The following is a 20,941-nucleotide window of genomic DNA, read 5'->3' as shown; positions in this document are numbered from 1 at the left end:
AGTGGTAATATATTAATAGACTGGAAAAATTATAAGACTATTAATAAATATACCTAGACTATTAAAATTAATTAAAAAGTTAGAGAGAAAAAAATAAAATTTTAAAACGACATAGTCTGAGATAATTTATGACTATTTATAATTTGGGATAAGTTAAAATATAAAATAAAATATACTCTCTGTCACACGCCCTTCGAAACGACAAACTGTATGCTCGCTAGTATTATAATTTTGTAAGAAGATAAGTTGGGAAGAACAACAAAATACCATTTTTAAGTTGGGAAGAACAACAAAATACCATTTTTAAATTAATGTCTTTATTTATGCATTACATTCACAAAAATGAGATATGTTGTCCAAAAACATTTTTTTTTTTTTTTTTGTACAATCCAACAATTTTTTTTTGTTTTTATTTTCCACCTAGACCAAGGTAAAAAGGTGCACCCGTGCCAGCCAACCACTCATTTCCTCTGAACCAAACAGCACCTGCAGTGTACTTAGTTGCTTCTTGTTGACTAAGTACCTTAAAGTTCTTGAACAACTTGTTCCTTGCACTTGTACCTGCACCAGGTCCTTTGTTACCATATTCATAACATTCACATGTCTGATGAAATTGTTCCTTGTCCCAAATCATCCATCCTTCTGGCTTAATAAACTCACCAATTTCACTCTCCATGACCACATTCGTCGAATACGCCTTCCACGGTCGTCCCAAGTAGTTTTCAACGATCTTAGTGGAGAGTAGTTCATTTTCCGCGGTGATTTTGCAATTTTGCAATGCCAATCCTGTTGGTTGTGACTGAATTTCTCTTCCATCCGAGGTGATTGTGTTCCATTTTTGGTCCACACCGGGCTTTCGCAAGATGATTGTGGAATCCTGGATGACAGCCGTGCCTTTACCAAAGATGAAGTCAATTGTTCCTGAGATGACACAATTGCGGTAAAATTGGCGATGAGTTTGGTAATATAAGGTGTCTTGATAGCCTTCGATGTTGCAATCAAAAACAGCTGACATATCGCCTTGGATTCTAAGTGCCACGGCTTGTTGCCCTGGTGGACCGGCTGTGTTTCGGAAGGTGATTCCTTTGGCAATGAACCCTTGTCCCACGGCACCTGCAAAATTAATTGGTACAACAATTAAATCACTCCATGCACTGACAGTTTAAAAGAATATTAGCATGATCGATCTGATCATTTATAAGGTAATTGCTTGTAAACAGGGGCAGAGTTATGTAGAGCCAAGGATGTTCAATTGAATCTCTTTTTCAGAAAATTAGAATGTGTAAATAGGAGAAAAAATAATATTCTTTTGTTATATATAAATTATTGAATCCCCTTGGAAGATTCTAATGTGGTGGTAAATGCCTAAATGGGGTTCAAAAAAATCATTATATCTAAGTCACAAGTTCAAATTCTAGGTGTACACTTTATTTTATTTTCGAATCCTTTTACATAAATTTCTGACTATTATTGCATGAAAATCTCTATGATAAGCTTTAATTAGTAACTTGGTCAAAATGATCACATATTAAACAACAAGCTAAGTGTAAGAAATAATTGTACTTTTAGTTATATATAACTTAAATATATATATATATGCATAATTCAAAATAACTTGATGCATCGGTTGTTTCCAAATGCATGCACGGTTTTGCAATATTATACTCCTCCTACCCATTTTACGTGAATGTGTTTGACCGATCATGAAGATAAAAAAAGAAGAACACCTTTAGAAATATGTCCCAAACATGTAATGATATCTATGAAACTTGAATTTAAGACATTTGTCTGCTCTACACTACACAACTTCAATATTATTAAGAGCTAAATGAAAAGTCCAAAATTAATTATTTTTTTAATATAGAGACATGCCATTCTTTTTTAGACAAATTAAAAAAATAAAGCGTGTCAAATAAAATGAGACAACCAAGGAAATAATATGTATACTTACTAACTGTAGCACTATCCTGGGTGCTGTATTTCGCGATATAGACATTTTTGTCTGAAGTGATGATGGTTTTTCCCGCGCCATCTCCATAGATAAACACGTTGGGTTTCTTCTTATCGATAATCACCTGTTCATTATACTCACCAGCTTTAACATATACTATGTATTTGCCTTGATGTTTGTCAGGGTACGCCTTAATAGCCTCAGCAACTGACTTATATTGTCCACTACCATCCTTAGCCACTACTGCATTAGGTGTTGGCGAATCAGCCAATAGCTTACGATCAGCCGCGGGGAACCACGTGGGGTATCCATCCTGTCCCATCTGATAATTCGCGTCAAGGAGTTTACGGTTCATAAAACCATCTGGTATCTGAAAATTACTGTCCTTGAGGGTGGACGAAATCTTGGCCACAATGTCGATGGCATTGTTGGTCAATTGTGTGGCATTAACTAGGCCCTTTTCAATCGCGGACTTGTACTCAGGCTTGTCAATTGCATCGATGCAGTCACTCTGGTACGAATAGACCGCGCTGACCCAGTTCAGAATGTCGTACACTTTTTCTTGTAGGGATTTCATTTCATTGTCCGAGACAACTTTGAGGGTCGATTCGAGCTCTTCGACTGCATATTGTAATAACTCTTTGCAATCTTCTAATGCCATATGGTTGTAAGGATCTTTATCTTTGTCAACATTAGTTTTTCCAGTTTCGTGTTGAGATTTTTTTATTTCTTCCACAGTGGCATCAAAAGCAGCCATTATATAGTCTTTCATAGTGGCAGACTCGTTATGTGCAACTTTATCAAGGCTCTTTACACAAGCATCTTTATATGCTGTGGGTTGACAAAATTCATCTACTTTTTTCTTTTGAACATTGGTGGTTTTACCACCATCTTTGTCCCCATTTTTGTGCACTACGACTACTACTCCCACAATTACACCTACCAGAAGAATCAAAGAGACAAATGAAATCACGACTTTTTTACCTACCATCTTTTTTTTTCTTTTTCTTTATTGGAAATTAATCTCAATCTTTTTTTTTTTTTTTTGGTCCTCTTTCCAATAATATTTTCCCTCTTAAGTATGAATATTGTTCAAGGAGGAGGAATTAAAGGAAAAAGGGAAGAAACAAGGTTAATCCTCCCGTTGGTGTTTATAACATTTAACCAAAGAGAGGATACATATTTATGAATAGAAATGTTATAGGGAGCTTCTTATAGTGCTTAATTAGGAGAATTCGTTAAAAAACGATTGGTGTTGGATGATTGAGCAGAGATGTTTGAGGCGTAAGCTAAGATATACCTCTAATGTGATAGTGGCTACTAATGAATGTGTAGTTATGTCTGAAGTTAATTAGTTTGATTACATGTAAAATTTTGTGGTCATGGTAATTTTTTCTTGTTTGTATAGGCTCATGTTACATTAATGTAATGGCGAGATGGTTAAAGAAAAGAGAGTTATATACATGATCAATATAAGATATATTTTACACAGTCATTGAAGGATATTTACAAATGAGTTTTAGTTATGTTATATATACCGTTAGTGTAATTGTTTTGCACTATCGCACCTAAGGGTGTGGCCTAGTGGCCAATGAAGTGGGTTAAGAACCATGAGGTCTCGGGTTTAAATCTCAATGAAGACAAAAATACTAGTAGATGATTTCTGCCCATTTATCCAAGCATTGGTGGACATAGTTACCCGATAGTTGTGATTGTGGGAGGTAATACCGTGTCATAAGTGAAGGTGTGTACAAGTCATCCAAACACCAAGATTTTTTTTCAAAAAAAAAAAAAAAAAGTGTTACACTATCGGATATTTTTACAAGCATCAGCTGGGCAACTATATATCAACAAGCAAAATTTTTGTGTTGTCCCTTATATTTGAAGGAAGAAGGTGTCTTATTAATCTGATATAGTTTAAACTGTCAACTGATAAGATAATTAATAAGAATATGATACCTAAGTGAATATAGGGTCTGTATAATTTTCAATTTTAATGATGTAGCATTTTTTCTGTAAAATATTCAGAACTATATTATCTTACAAATTTTGGAGTAAGGGTACAAATTTAACATACTACATAAGTAATTAAATAGTTTAACAGCTAATGCTTCACAGGCGGCAGGTGAATCAAAAGTGAACAATTCAATTTGAGAGACTAAAAGTGCAAATTCTCGAACAAGGTTATTATAAATCATAGTTAAAAAGAAAAATCAAATTTATCCTAGTGAGTAAACGCAATCCTCATAACTATAGATACCAAGAATCTTATCCTTTTCTGCGAGTCCCATAATTTCAATTACTTCCCACCTATCATTCTTCAAATCATATAATAAAATCCTATTTGATGACTTGGCCCTTGGGGGATTGGGCTCCTCTCCATTTCCCTTCTCTCCATTTTCCCCAAGTTCTACTTTAGATTAGAGACACATGGCATGGGTTAGAATTAATGACTAAGATTTAATTGACTAAAACAAAGCCCTAACCATAGTTTATATAATTAATAACTTATCCATAAATATATTAAAATACTCTTCTCTCTCTTCCTATTTAATATTCCATCTTTTTTCAATCATTATAACTCTTTAATGGTGATATTTTTCATAATATAGACAACTCTTTTGAAAATATACAATTACCAATTGAATAATGGGGTCTATATTATGTGAATTAGTAAGCATCATAATTGAAAAAAATGAAAAATATCACCAATTGAATAATGGGTCTATTAGGGGGGAAAATTAAGTGGCAAAAAATAATCGGGTAAATTAGAAAATATATTTTACTGGGTAGGAAAAATAAATAGGAAGAGAGAGAAAAATATTCTAATATATTTATGGATAGTTGAGTATTAATTATTTAATCATGGTTAGGGCCTTGTTTTAGTCAATTAAATCTTAGCCATTAATTCTAATGCATGCCTACGTGTCTCTAATCCAAGATAGAACTTTTAAAAAAATAAGGGAAATGGAGAGGAGAATTAATCCTACTGTGGGTTAATTACTGCGATTTCCTCCTTGTCAAGAGTACTACAACAAAAGCGTGACACTGAATATGTCTTTTCTGACACTACTTGGTTTTTCTTGAATGTGATGTCAAGCCAATAAATCCATTCTTCTGTTTCAGGACTTCGTAAAATCCAAATTTGTATTCCGTTCGATCTTGAATCAATGGCTGCTAGTTTGCCCTCAATTTCTCCGAGGTTAAAATATAGTTCTATGTCAGTCCGGATTTCTTTATCATACCACAATGAGATAGTTCTGATTTCTTCAGTTCTAACATTAAACTCCATTATGTTGATTCTTGAACTGTTGGCGAAAGCACCAAAGAAGTAGACAGCTTCATCGATGTAAACTCCTTCCATCATTAATGGCTTAAAATACGGCATGCTTTTGATCTCTCTCCATGATTCATCTAGGCCTAAAGTGAAAACCCACAGTCTTGTTGACTTATTTGCTGTATCATAAAGTTTCATCAAAATTTTATGCCTCCTTTTATTTGGGTCAAAACCATTGAACAATAACAAAGATAAGTACGTAAATCTTCACCAACTTTGCTCAGATGAGGAAGAAATCTGACTTCTCCTGTATTAGGATTGCAAATAACAGCAGTGTGATTACACGAACTCCATAAGCAGAACAAACCTTTAGCGTACTCAAATTTTGGATAGTTAAGGCCATCCAATTTCTCAAGTGGAGGAAGGATGCAGGCTTTGGGTTGTCTCGAATTCGAGTCTATGGTGTAAAAGTTTCCTTGGCACCGTAGCAATAATTTGGTCCTATGATCAGGACGAGATATAGAGCGACTTTGATGGATGTTAGCAAAATAAGGATCCAATATTATAACATTACATAATTTGGAAACACACTTGAAACGCATTAAAGACTTAATGGGAAGCCTAGAAAATATATCAAAGATGATATCTTGAGATATTTCAATACTCTTCCCCTTCTTAGCTTCCATGAGAAAAAAAACTTTTATTGGCTATTATTATCAATGTATGCACACGCCCATGCTCTTATATTTATATAAATCACAGGTCTCCTTTTCCTATTCGTTTTGGGATTTTTATGTCTATGTATTAATTATTACTTCAACAAAAAAAAAAACAAAAAAAAAACGTAATAAAAAACTTCCACACAAGAGACCTTGCTGTAATTTTCCCCAGATTTTGTTTTCTCCTTTTCCTTTTCCTGTTCCTTATAGGACTTCTACTCTTTTTTATTATGATGATGCCAAATTTTAGAATAAAAACTTGAAAATAATTTTAGAAAAAAAGTGCAACGCATGATATATTAAGGATCTTTACTTAAATAGTCAGTCAGATTCATCATTTACTTTTCCTAGTTTTTCTAGTAGGGATACATAGATTCGTTATACACTAGCCGTTCAGAACGTTGTTTGCTTTTTCTAGCCGGTATACGTAGATTATCCACTGAATATATATAGTTATACACATATTATACATGAATTACATATTATTATACATTCGTCAAGTATATATTTTTATTTAAGTGGGTGAGTGAGCAGCTAATTCAATTAATTCTTTTACTCTAATATAATATTATTATGCATGTATTTAGGAAAAAAGGCATACCTAAGTAAAAAAAATTGTTTTTTCTCTCCAATTTTGTATGAAAAATTAAAAACCAAAATTCTCCCCTCAACTTTAGACTATATATAGATAATTTATCCTATGACTGGTAGTTTTAAAAAAGCAAACTTGATTTCCTTATCGACCTATCCTTACTATTATTGCATTAAAATATAATGTAAGTTAAAGGGCGAGTGTAATTGTATAGGCACTTGCATTTGAATATTCCAAGATTATTTTTTCCTCATATCGCTTCTGCCTTTTGGAAGAAGTAGAAATTTGTAACTTTTTACCAACAAAAAAAACTGCTTCAACTCTGCTCAAAAACACTTTATTTGGGACCAAACATCTCAAGTTGCAAATAATTTTTTTTTTCTTTTGAAAAATATATTAGCTTTATGAAATTCTCGGTTCTAACTGAGCCATTGCCACTACAAAGTAACATCTCATTTTTAACGTATTATGCATCAGTTTGAACTTCAATTTATGCAATTAAGGTGGACTTAAAAGATAATTGATTACAACTACTAAAATGTACAATAAAGTCCTCCTATTGAAGACATTTAAAGAAATTAAAAGGCTACCATGCTTTTACATTACATCCTACAATATAAATATGACATCCTCCCTCCAGATCTTCAACAATTCCAAAATCCTCTCACCACTCCAAATACAATCGTAACCAACTTATATATATTCGGTAAGAAAAATGGCTTCTTCTATCTATGTGTATGCACTTATTTTCTTGTGCATATCCATGGAGGTTTCGCCAAGCGTCTCACAAGTACTTGGAGGTGGCGGCCTTTTGCCAGGTTTAGGGGGTCAGGTCGGTAATAGTCCTCTTCCGGATATCCCAAAATGTTTAGCAATGGTGTTAAATGTTCCTGGATGTGCTGAGGAAATTATAACATCTTTCTTAAGTACTCAACCTCGATTGATTGGTCCTCAATGCTGCAAAGCTGCATTAGAATTTGAGGATAGTTGTTTGCCTAAGATTTTCCCTTTAAGTTCACTTTTCCCTTTTACAATTAGGAGTTTCTGCCCCATTCAGGGTTCGTTACCACCACCATCCCCTCAACCTCTAGTTCCAACAGTAGCGTGAAGATTGTACGCAAAATTAAGGGCCAAGTTCTTTAATTATCGTCCTTCAAATTCTTTTCTAATAAAAAGGTGGCGATGAGATCTGTCATACAAGACCTCTTTTTGCTTTAGGATCATGTTCATGAATTGTATGTTCGCTTCATCTAAATGACTATGTTATTAGATATTGCACATTTTTATTTTATTTTATCATGGCTAAACAGGTTGTAACACTTGTTAGCAAAAGTACTTTAATTTATTCAAATACTAATAGTAACTATAGCTACGCAATCATAATATGCACAATTTTGGTTGTGAAAAAAATTAATTTTTGAATTTATTCAATTCTAATGTATTTCAAACTAGCAATAGATGCACGATAATAGGTTATCTACATGACTACACATACCAATAATCTCAACTGGTTCTGCAAGTTCCACAATTTCAATTCCTCTGCAACTCTTCTTTTTCGAATCATAGAAGAAAGTTTTATTTGTGTTGAGGCTGGACTTTGTGATGAACGCGATCTCACCATCAGCAGTACTACTGCAAAAGCAAGACAAAAAATATGTTTCCAAATTCATCCGGGGAAAGTCATAGAAGAAAGTAAATTCTCAAAGCCATCTCTCCCATATTTGCTCTCGAACGATCAACAACTGCTAATTTTTCCTCCAATTCCATAAAGTTATAAAAGTGTTGGACCTTCCCACGACGAGATAATTCTGAAATTCTCGGTTCTTACATTAAATGCCACTATGTGCATACAATCTTTGAACTCACCAAAGAAATAGATAGCTCCATCAATGCAAACTCCTCCAACATGTGATGTACATAAGGGATACCGTGCTTTTTTAATCTTTCTCCATGATTCACTTGTGCCTGGAGTGAAAACCCAGTATGTCTTGGACATATAAGGAGACCAAGCAATCATCAAAATTTTGTACTTCTTTTTATCTGATTCGAAACCTAACGAACAATAATAATAGGTATCATTGCCAAGGAAATTTACGCAAGGAAGAAATCTTACTTTTCTTGTAGTGGGATTATAAATAACAGGAGGTTGAGCCCTTGTACTCCAAAAGGAGAACAGACCTCTAACATAATCAAATCTAGAATACTTAATGCCATTTAACTCCTCAATACGAAGAGCAGAGGCTTTTCTTTGTTCCACCTCCCGGTCTACGATGTAAAACTTTTCTCGATTCCTTGAACACACAAGGAATTTGGTTTTATCAGGACGATATGTACGGCATCTTTGATGAATGTCTAAAATATGGTTCCAAAACGAGAGAGTTACAAATTCTGGAAACACACTTGAAACGCATTAAGGACTCAACGGGGAGGCAAGAAAATATATCATAGATAATATCTTCGTGTATTGACGATTTTCTTGAAGCAGTCTCCCTCGTTTTCTGCTCCATAGGGGAAAGCGTTTGTTGCCTCCGTTCATCCATAGTTATTTGTTCTGTTTATTTATGATACTTCACTAAAATAATAAAAGTTGTAAGATTAAGGGTAAATTTAACCGGCAGTCCTTGAGATTTTGGCATGTAAGACATACCTCCCCTGTTTTCTAAAACATCCCCTCATTCATATTTAGATACCTAAATGTAAGAAAACTATTTTGCGACACAGAGATTTTTTTTCTCGCTAGAATGAACATGTTCATTTATGTCGACGGGGTCATTTATTGTGAAAACTTATATGAACTTGAAACGCTGTGAGATCACATGATCTCATAGCTAGCTACAGTCAACATAATGTTGGGGATGAAATTTTTTAGAATGATGTCGCTCCCTCACAGGTTGTATCTACGTTGTCCCGTGCACATTCTTCGCCAAAATTAGAAGAAATAAATTGACAAGTCGCACTTCTAGATCACAATATTTTTCAACTAGATGGCAAGATTCTTATGTATGTTCTTGATGGCTGTCAAACTCCGACATGGGTGAGGCCTATTATTGTGATTGGATTTTTCTTTTAAATTCCTGTTAACTTTAGGAATTAATCTGTTACTCTGAGATTTTTTTAATAATGCTCGTGCCTGTTATTTTCCTCTAATAAGTAATAATAATGCTCTTCCCCTTTTATATTATTTTTCTGCAGCCCCTTCATTATGTCATGGAATCCCTTTTGAAATTCTATAACATGTGCCTCAAGGTCCTTCCCCTCCTAGTTAAATTAAGATGAACAGAACAAAAAATAAGTGAAGAAGTGAAGATCCAATTATTTCTCTGTTTTCCTTGTGCAAAATTGGTGGAAAAAATAATAATGAAAAAGGTCTCTAATAATAGGAACAGAATCCCAGTCAAGGAATAAATATTGATAAAAAAACAAGATCTTCCATAAGAATTAGTACCAAAAAGCAAAATAGCTATACTACGAAATAATTAATTTCAAAACTAACAATAGATACCCGATAAGCAAGGGCGGATCCAGTGTAATGGATGTGGGTTCCCGGGAACCCACACCCGATAGCCCGAACCCTGTATTTATATTGGGAGTCTGTTAATTATATAACAAATTGCTAGTTGGGAACCCATTACTAAAAGAAGTTGTTGGCTCAACGACAACGAAGGACCTTATTCAGCGCTCATGTTCTTGACGGAGGATCAATTCCCCTTGGAGTCTTTTTATCCGAATTTGCATATTAGTTCATTTTACTAGGAACCCACAAGCTTAAAATTCTGGATCTGCCTCCGCCGATAAGAGGCTATCTACATGACTATAGATACCAATGATCTCCACCTTTTCTGCAAGCTCCGTGATTTCAATTTCTCTCCAATTCTTCTTCTTGAGATCATAAAAGACAATCCAATTTCGCTCGAGCTTGGTGTTAGAGATGAACACGACCTCACCATCACGAGTACTACCACAAAAGCAACCCGCGAGATACATCGTCAAGCTAGAAGAAAGTGCCTCGGGGAACGCAATTGTTTGTTCACCCATTCTTCAATTTCAGAACTTTGTAAAATCCTCAAATCCATCTCTCCCACGTTCCATCTTGAACAATCAATGGCCGCTAATTTTCCCTTCACTTCTATCAAGTTATAAAACCTTTCTGCCGGAACATCTAAGACGTGATTCCACAATGAGATAATTCTGAAATTTTTCCATCCTAACATTAAATGCCACTATGCATCTTTTATCGTGAGCACCTACGAAATAGACAGCTCCTTCGATGCAAACTCCTTCAATCGTAAATAGAAATAATGGACAAGGTGCACTTTTAATCTCTCTCCACGATTCACTTGTGCCGAGTGTTAAAACCCACTGTCTTGTGGGTGAGTCCAAATCTAGCGGAACACTACTCATCAAAATTTTATACTCCTTTTCATCCGGTTCAAAACCTAATGAATAGTAATAATTGGTAAAAACTTCATCATCAATGATCATGGAATCTAGGCAAGGAAGATATCTTACTATTCTTGTAGTGGGATTATAAATAGCAGGGGGATGGACGGTTGCACTCCATAAGCAAAACAAACCATTAACATAATCAAATCTAGAATATTTTACACCATCTAACTCCTCAATACGAAGAACGGTGGCTTTCCTATCTTCCACCTTCTGATCTATGGTTTAAGCAAAAAAAAAAAAAATCCATCCATCTTCCTAGTAAGAACTAGGCTTTTTTAATTTCTATGGTGTCTTATCAAGATCGACGAGATATAGAGTGACTATGATGGATATCTACAAAAGATGGATCCGATACAAGAGAATTATAAATTTTTGAAACGCGTTAAAGACTTGTAGGGAAGCCAAGAAAATATATCATAGATTATCTCTTCAGGTACTAAAAATTTTCTTGAGGCGCTCATCCTTGTTTTCTTCTCCATAGGAGAACACGTTTGTTGCCTGAAGTATTTCTTCTAAGCCCATAATTTATACTTTTATATGCATTCATGTGTTACAAAAACCTTTTCCTGCTAGAATTTGCTGCAAATATATAACAGCTGGTTCCCTTTTCCTTTTCCTTTTAGGATTTTATTCTTTTTACAAAAACCTTTTCCTACTAGAATTTTTCAGTTCTCATTATAATAATGAAATTTCGATACTGTCTTGCTCAATGATGTAAGCACATCTATAGCCAACTCTACGAGGATCATTTCGTTTAGCCTCATTGAAAAATATTGATCAATCCCTTTTCGCCTTTCCGAAACCCCCAATATAATAACAAATTTAAAAAGTATATAAAATTAGTCCTAGTGTGCCACGCTGCAAAAAGGGAGCATGACCGGCACTCTGTGCCATCCACTCACACGTAGGAAACCACATAAACTTATCTACTTATTCATATCAATTTAAAGTATGAAACAACCTAAATTAGTGAAGTCATTTTTCCCCTTCCGGTGACAATTTTATTTTACAAAAATTATCTTCTATAGACATTATACTACATAGATATGACTTCCTCATGGACGTAAGTATATGAAAATATTCCTAAAGTTTGTATCGCCTTAAAAGTCTCGCTTTTACTAACACTTGTTACTAATACAGGATTTACTCAAATAATGATAACTATAGCTAGACGATTAATTCCTAAATTACTTTGGAAAAGGCTAGTGTGTAACAAGATGGATTTTCATTCTGAGAGCTGGCATTATGTGACAAATTGCAGACTAGAGCAAGGCTAGCACAATGGGGTGCTCTTTTTTTTTTTTTTTCATCAATCATCCCCTCTAATGAGTGGATTTATATATCATTATATAGCAAAACATTACAGAGAAGTGAGGACCCACTGCACCCACCTTGTATGGACAAGCCCCATACTAAGAGACTGGTAGGATTTCAAGTAAAGCTTACAAAAAATTGTTGTTATACAGAAGAGTTACAATTCTTCTCCAATACAAAGACTAAATCTCAAGGAACATCAAAAGCATAATTTCTATTCACATAAAAGGAGTTCTTGTAGAGATTGTTCCTAAACGTAGCCATCTGCATTCTGTCCATGTTCATTTCGCCTTTGACTGCTTTAGTTAGGAGCTGGAAATCAGTAATCCAAGTTGTAGAACTGCACTCTAATCCAAGTTGTAGAACTGCACAATGGGGTGCTCTAGGCTGGTATTATGAATTTTCTTGTTTGATATTAAGCTTTAAATATACTAACAAGAAATACACGATAAAACTCAAATTTCCATAAAATTCAAGCTTAAATAGATTTCAACACTAACAATAAATACAGGCTACGAGGCTATCAACATGACTATAGACACCAATGATATCAATTTTTTCTCTATCAGGGATTTCAATTCCTCTCCAACTCTTCTTCTTCAAATCAAAAAAGAAAATCCAATTTCGCATGTAGGAGGAATTTGTGGTCAATACGATCTCTCCATCAGGGGTATAACTACAACAAACGAAAGACATAAGCCATGTCGACAAAAACATATAGGGAAAGGCAATAATATACTTCACCCATTCTTCACTTCTTTCAGATCTTTCTAAAATCCACAAATCCATCTCTTCCCTATTCCTTCTTGAATGATCAATGGCTGCTAATTTTCCCTCTAGTTCTATCAAGTTATAGAACCTAACTGTGGGAATATATTCTTCATCTTTCCACAAAGAGATAATCCTGAAACTTTCGGTTGTAACGTGAAACTCCACTATGTATACTTTATTGTTGTAGTTTCCGAAGAAATAGATAACTCCATTAATACAAACTCCTCCACTGATCGATATCGGAAGTACCAAACTGGGTGCACTTTCAATCTCTCTCCATGATTCACTTGAGCCTAGAGTGAAAATCCAACATCGCGTGGGTGTTTTCTCAGAATGTGTAATCATCAAAATCTTGTACTTCTTTTCACCCGGTTCAAAACCTAATGAATAGTAATAATGGGTAAACTCATCATCATCGGAATTTAGCCAAGGAAGAAATCTTACTTTTCTTGTGATGAGATTATAAATAACAGGCTGATGATCAACCTCTCTAAGCAGAACTCGTTAACATTCAAATCTGCCATCTACGAAGAAGCTTTTGTATGTTGCACTTTCTCATCTACGGTGTAAGAAAAATTTCCATCCAGGGAACATGCCAGGAATTTCGTCTTATCAGGACGAGATATAGAGTGGGTATGATGGATATCAAGAAAAGATGGATCCGATAGAAGAGAAAGATAAAATTTGGAAACACACTTGAGACACGTTAAAGACTTGACAGGAAGCCGACAAAATATGTCATAGATAATTTCGAGGGGAAGCAAAGAAAATATATCATAGATAATTTCTCTCTTTTTCTTCTCCATAGGGGAAAGAATTTGTTGCGTTTGTGAGCAGCTTAACAGTCATACAAGAAGAAGAAAGGACTAAGATTATAGATCTAGAGGAAGAAGAGGTGCTCAGGCATGGACAATGGTGGAACTTTTCAGATCTAAGACAACAAAGAGGAAGAGACGGCACTTTATAGGGATTTAGGATAAACTTTCCTAAATCATAGATATATTATTATTTTGCTTTTTGCATTCCTGTACTTTTGTTTTGCTTTTCCTTACATTGGACCCTTTGCTTTTTAATTATAATAATAATATCTGCCCCCTTGGGGCTATAATTTAAAAAAAAATCACAAATACAAGTCAATGAATCATAGAGTTTATGACGTTGTTGCATTTTCTCGAATTATTTTCCCCCTCTAATTAATCTCATATAGAAACTTGAGATCCCAAACTTACACTTGATGAGGTCCACACCCATTAAAGAAATAAAAAGAAAAAGAAAAATTGATAAAAAGGAAGAGGAAAAGTGAAGTTTGGCCATGTGTTTGGCACTAACAGACTGTGTCACGAGATTTTGCAATTGCGAATTGCAAATATTTCCTCCATTCTGATTGGTTAAAGATTTGGCCAACTTTCCTATAAATAGACCATCATAAAGATAGAGAGACAGAGAGAGAGAGAGGGGGTGAGGCATCACAGACAGGGTTTAAGAAATTATCTATGAGGAAATATAGAGAGTGTGAGCGGTATTTTAGTGAAGTGAAAAATCTTAAAAGAGGGTTATTTCTTTTGAGTGTGTAATGGTCTTTGGAGTATTGCATTCGGGACCATCGGTGTAAAAATTCTCATTATAGTGATATCAGTTCCTTCTCCCGGCCTGTGATTTTTTCCCCTTTGGATTTCCATGTAAATATCTTGATGTTATTATCGCTTTTTTATTCTTATTGATTAATTGTATCTCGATGCTACGTTATTATTTCGCATTTATTATCGTGAATATTATTTTTATGGCGGGTTTATTCCCAATAATTCTCGCATCACACTCCAATAGAAATTTCCTTTGGCCATCACAAATACAAGTCCATGAATCATGGAGTTTATGACGTTGTTGCATTTTCTCTAATTGATCTAATATATTTGTCATTATCTAGAGAGTTGACTTCGAATTGTACAAAACTAAACTGAGCCTATCTACACAATTTTCTTTGATTTGTTAGATCACCATTAACAATTAAACTATTCAAAATGATAAAATTAAGGGCTTGTTTGAAAGCCACCCAGATAATTGGAATTAGATATAATTGGGTGTAATTACACAGTCTGACTTGTTTGTTTGATCAGGTAATTACACAGTTAGGTGTGAATTGGGTGTAATTGAGAGGGTGTAATTACACTCTCTAATTTTCATGGGTTACTTTTTTAATTTATTTCTTTTAATTAAAATTTCTTTTCTTTTTAAATTATTTTTATTTATATTTCTAATTTCTTTATTTTTTCTAATTTATTTTTTATTTCTATTAATTATTTTTTTTACTTTTTAATTATTATTTTTATATATTATTTATATTTCATTTCCTTTCTTCTCATTCCCAACATTTACTTCTTATGGTTCCATGTAATTGCTCGTATATTTTATTTTTTATTTTATTCATTTAGCATAACCGTATTGTTATTCTAATTTTTGAAACTACATCTCTTAATATTAGAAAGAATGAGTCGTTAACAAACTTGGCATATAATGAGTGACGTTATTAATGTAAAATTTCATTGTGAATGTGGTTATAGACTTATATTTTCCCTTTCTTTTGAATTATAGGAGTATTTACTTATGTTACATTGGAACTTACTTATATAATGTTTTTCTTATTATGTTAAATTTTTTCTTTTTGAATTTAGGTTATATTTTCGACTTTAATTTATTTGTTTTAGTACTATTGACTTGTTAATTCACATTGCTTGTTGTTTATTTTTCACTTACAATTGATAGAATTTTTGTTAAACATTTGAATAATTTTGTGGCATTATATTTATAAATATTCTTTTTTTTTTTCAAACATCCAATCCCATGATGTTCTCACAAAAAAAAGTATGCTTTTAAGTTTTATAATCAATTAAAATTAAAATATTACAAATTTGAAATTATATATCAACTAATTTTTACAATATTAGTTACAAATATATGATTATTAATTAACATATTTTCAAGAACAATGTGTTATTGAATAGCTAATTTAATATCATTTATAAAGGCACATATTTTTTAAATATTAATTTTAAATTTTTTATAATTAAGTTTTATTTTTAAATTAAACTAACTGTGTAATTACACTTGTGCAATCAAACAGCACGCTTGTAATTACACTGTAATTACATTATGACAAACAAACAGGTCATTGTAATTATAATACTATGTAATTACTAGGGTAGTAATTACACCAATTCCAATTACTGTGTAAAAAATTTCTACCTTTCTCTTTGCTTTTCTTCACTGGCGACAGAGAAAGGATTCCAGCAAAAAGAGGTCGTCGAAGGTCGATTTTGACAAAGGTAGGATGTTTTCAGTCGCTTCTGTTAGATAGGGAGTTTGAGTTTACAAAGGAAAGATCTCAGAAAGTGTTTAGATCAGTGTTTTAAAAGAAAAAACATACCCACTTTGTCAGAAAAATAAATAAGGTCATAGTTCGGGGGCGTGGGGGTGGGGGGGGGTGGGGAGTTTCTATGTATTTAATCGAGAACTAGCGTAAGAACTTCTCGAGAATCTCTCCCATTTGTCAACTAATACAAACCAAAACACTATAGGCAAAAATAGTGCAAGAAAATGAAGTTGCACATTTTTTTAATAGAATACTAGCTGTCATTAGAGTTAAATCTGGTGGTGCTTGAATATAAGTATTTAGAAAGACTTGGTTTGCATATAATTCATAATAAAGTCAACTTGAGATAGTCTAATTAATCCAGATCTAAAATCAAGATATTTGAGCTTCAGAACAAATGTTTTGTTTTTATCATTAAAAACTATATTGAAGAGAATAGAAGTTATTGCACGGTTTGTCCTTCAAATGGACTGGTCTTTAATTTTTGGCCTTCAAAATCGAACTTATCTTTTAACGGGACATAAATTTTTTAAGGGAGCTGACATAACTTGTCGATATTATGATACGTAACTTCTGCTTCTCTAAGCATAAGTTCGATTTTAAAAGGCAAAAATTAAAGACAAACACAAAATAGGGACAAAGTGCAAATGACCCAAGAGAATAGTACATAATTTTAACTCATAAGTCATAAGGATGATAATAGGCTCGACCTCTGAGTAAATTACACCTTTTCAGACGTATTACAACAAAAGCGAGATGCTAAATATTCCTAGATAAGTCTGAATCACAAGTAACTTGATAATGTAGAATCTAGACTTCAAGAGGTGCAACATATCAAATACATAATCAATAGGATTAGGACCATAAAGCAGAACAGTTGTACTCTACATAATCAATTTAAAAACTAACAATAAGTACACGATAAGAGGCTATCTACATGACTATGGATACCAACAATCTTATTTTCTTTTGTAGCCTCCATAATTTCAATTTCTCTCCAAATCTTCTTCAAATCATAAAAGAAAATCCAATTTGGCTTGTGCCAGGAAGTAGTCACTATGATCTCACCATCAGTAGTACCGCTAAAAAAGAAAGTCGTCGTAAAGTTAGAAAAAAGGGTCTGGGGAAAGTCAATAGTATGCTTCACCCATTCTTCACAACTTTTGGACCTCTCTAAAATCCATAAATCATCTGTTCCATATTCACTATGATCAATGACCGCTAATTTTCCCTCCAGTTCTATCAATTTAAAAGACCTACCTCCGGGAATTTGTTGTAGATCTTCCCACAATGATATAACTTTGAAATTTTCAGTTCTGAGATTATATCAATAAATGCATAATTTATCCTCGTAATCACCCAATAAATAGATAGCTCCGTCAATGCTAACTCCAACTCCTTGATGCATTAATAGAGATAACGAATCCGCGGGTGAACTTTTAATCTCTCTCCATGACTCATTTGTGCCTAGAGTTACAACCCAGTAATTCTTGAATGGAAGTCTATACCTCAATATTTTGTAGTTCTTATTATTTGGTTCGAAACCGATTGAAAAATAATTCAAGGGGGTTCCATCCTCAACGACATTTAGGCAAGGAAGAGATCTTACTTTTCTTGTAGTGGGATTATAAATAACAGGCTGCTTTCCCTTTGGACTCCATAAGAGGAACAAACCGTTAACATAACCAATACTAGCATAGCTAATGCCATCTAACTCCTCGATACGAAGAGCGGAGGCTTTTTTATGTTCCACCTTCATGTCTATGGTGTAAAGATTCCTTTTCTGCGAACATGCCACGAATTTCATCTTATCACGACGAGATATAGAGCGACTATGATGGATGTCTACAAAATTGTTAGGTGTGCGAACAAAGTACCATATTGGTAGCTGAAAAGAAAAAGGAGCTACTTATAAGGAGTTGAATACTCTTAATGATGTGAGGCCTTTTGGGGAAAATCGTGCGGGCTTGGCTCAAATCGGACAATATCACATCATGTTGAGAGTATCTTTGGGCCGTTTAATACTCTGACGATGTGGGTGACACACATACATGTTGAATCTCTGACCCGTGGTATGATAATGAGCCATGTGGAATTTAGTTTGAGTGGGAGATTGTTGGGTGTGCGAACAAAGTACCACATTGGCAGCTGAAAAGAAAAAGGAGTTGCTTATAAGGAGTTGAATACTCTTAATGATGTGAGTCCTTTTGGGGGAAACCGTGCGGGCTTGGCCCAAAGCGGACAATGTCACATCATGTTGAAAGTATCTTTGGGCCGTTTTAGCCCAACAAAAAGATGAATCCGATATAAGAGAATTATAAAATTCAGAAAGACACTTGAAACACGTTAAAGACTTAGCAGGAAGCCAAGAAAATATATATAGATAATATCTTCAGGTATTGAAGTTTTTCTTGAAGTGCTTTCTCTCTTTTCCTTCTCCATAGGGGAAAGCGTTTATTGCTGATTTTGTTCCTCTGCCAACGCCCAGGGTTTATATACCTTTGCTAGGTCTAGGATATTTGTTCTATTTACTAAAATGATTAAATTTGAAATATATTACATTGAAGCAAACTTATTCTCGCATCACACTCCAGTAGAAACTTCCTTTGGCCAGCTTGATCACAAATACAAGTCAATGAATCATAGAGCTTATCACGTTGTCATTAGAGTTAAATCTGGTGGTGCTTGAATATAATTGGTGTTTAGAAAGACTTGGTTTGAATATGATTCATAATAAAGTCAACTTGAGATAGTCTAATTAATCAGATCTAAAATCAAGATATTTGAGCTTCAGAAACAAATGTTTTGCCTTTATAATTAAAAACTTAATTAAAGAGAATACTACATAATCTGTACTCATAAGGATGATAATAGGTATAGATTTTCTTTTTAGATACTAAAACAGATAATAATAAAAAAATTGTTTTTAAGTATTAAACTTGGATTCATGTACAACTTATACTTAACATATGGTTACAACTTATACTTAACATATGGTTGCTAAAATTTACTGACCTTGATCGAAGATGAAAATCCTCGAGAAAATGAGATCTCTTGGCCTCTTACAATTTGAATAGAAGAAAATGACTTTTGCAGATCTCTTATGTGTTTTTTCAGATATTTTATGTGTAAAAAAAGAAGATCTCTTGTGAAAGAATCATAAAACTAAAAAAAGTTTGTAAAGGGTCAAATAACCATTTCTCCCGAAATTATCTAAACTGAATTTTTACTCACCTATATTATATGCTTTTTAAGAAGAAGTTGACGTCATTAAATAACATATCTTCTTGTAACACCAAATAAAATATTAATTACTATGGGATTAAATTTGCACCACTCCAGTTGTGTCATTTTATTGAATTCTGCCAATTGACTCTGCTCAATTGTTATGTCCAAGTCATTTAAAATCAGAAATCATTTCTCTGATTTATTAGAGCACCATTAATAATTGAATAATTCAAAGCTAAATAAACTAATACGAGATTATATGCTTTTTTGATACCATATGCCGCTTGAAATATTGTTAGCGCTCCTGGAGACCCCACCAACTCCATAACATTGCTTTCACATCGTCGTAGGTAGGGTTTTTCAAGGTTTGGTTAAAAACCAATTCAAACCGAAAATTAAACCAAGCTGATTATTTTATTTGGGTTTGGTTTGGTTTTAAAGTTTATAATACATAATACTTGATTAGGTTTGGTTTGGTTTTATTCAAAAACAAACCGAAGAAATAAACGAACCAACCCGACAAGTTATACAAAATTTATATATATATATAAATCTTACAAATAATTTTAGATACTTTAATTATTTTTTTATCAAACTTTCTTTTATCTCAAATAGGCTAATGAACTTTACACCTTAAACCCATTTATTCAAAGAAATAACTATTAGATTTACCTAAAAAAATGTATTTCTTATAAACTTTATTCACTTTAATTAAAGCTTATATATACATCTTAAGAACATTTTCTTCATAATCCAAAAAGTTTATATATCTCCCATAATAAAAGCGTAATAGCGGATTATAAGCTAGAAAAGTATGGAAAGGTCTTTTCTAATCGTCGAGGGGGAGGGGGGGAATGAAAGAGAGAAATATCATTAGGCTTCTTAAAAACCGAACCAAACCGATGGATATATATTATATTTGATTTGATTTGGTTTTAATCATTAAAAATCTGATTAAATTGATTTGGTTTTGATTTTAACTAAAACCGATCCAAATCAACCCATGAACATGTTGGAATTAATGCATCCACAAGGATATTATCCTTGACTTTTATATTTTCTAGGAGTCCTTTGTTATTTCAAGAAGATCATTTAGTCTTTTAATATTATCTCTTGGTTTTTCAAGAAATCTTTTAGGAGTTTGTGATACATCTATCTAGTGAATTGTGATACATGTATCTAATTATTTGTGCAAGACTTTTGAATTGGTTTTTTGAGTAGTATAAATAGAGATATAATTGATGATTGTAATCATCTCAAGTGGCCTTAAGTAGCC

The 20,941-nt window shown here is 33.4% G+C and overlaps 3 protein-coding genes across 3 annotated transcripts; 1 reads left to right on the top strand and 2 right to left on the bottom strand.

Annotated features, from left to right (window-relative positions):
- Positions 1 to 297: 297 nt before the first annotated feature.
- On the bottom strand, positions 298 to 3,137 carry LOC132067747 (pectinesterase-like). The gene is made up of 2 exons (XM_059461054.1): positions 1,952 to 3,137; positions 298 to 1,113 (listed from the first exon to the last, which is right to left on the bottom strand). The coding sequence occupies exons 1-2, from the start codon at positions 2,940 to 2,942 to the stop codon at positions 410 to 412; spliced, it is 1,695 nt and encodes a 564-aa protein (XP_059317037.1). The 5' UTR covers positions 2,943 to 3,137; the 3' UTR covers positions 298 to 409.
- Positions 3,138 to 7,254: 4,117 nt separating this feature from the next.
- On the top strand, positions 7,255 to 7,647 carry LOC132066186 (uncharacterized). Its single transcript, XM_059459549.1, has one exon. It carries the CDS (start codon positions 7,255 to 7,257, stop codon positions 7,645 to 7,647), a length of 393 nt encoding a protein of 130 aa, XP_059315532.1.
- Positions 7,648 to 10,334: 2,687 nt separating this feature from the next.
- Positions 10,335 to 13,893, bottom strand: LOC132067746 (F-box protein At3g57590-like). Its single transcript, XM_059461053.1, has 2 exons — positions 13,622 to 13,893; positions 10,335 to 11,192 (listed from the first exon to the last, which is right to left on the bottom strand). The coding sequence occupies exons 1-2, from the start codon at positions 13,874 to 13,876 to the stop codon at positions 10,674 to 10,676; spliced, it is 774 nt and encodes a 257-aa protein (XP_059317036.1). The 5' UTR covers positions 13,877 to 13,893; the 3' UTR covers positions 10,335 to 10,673.
- Positions 13,894 to 20,941: the final 7,048 nt, after the last annotated feature.

This window comes from Lycium ferocissimum, chromosome 8, assembly GCF_029784015.1.
Source record: "Lycium ferocissimum isolate CSIRO_LF1 chromosome 8, AGI_CSIRO_Lferr_CH_V1, whole genome shotgun sequence".
NCBI lineage: Eukaryota > Viridiplantae > Streptophyta > Magnoliopsida > Solanales > Solanaceae > Lycium > Lycium ferocissimum.
This window is presented reverse-complemented; position numbering and strand designations above follow the sequence as displayed.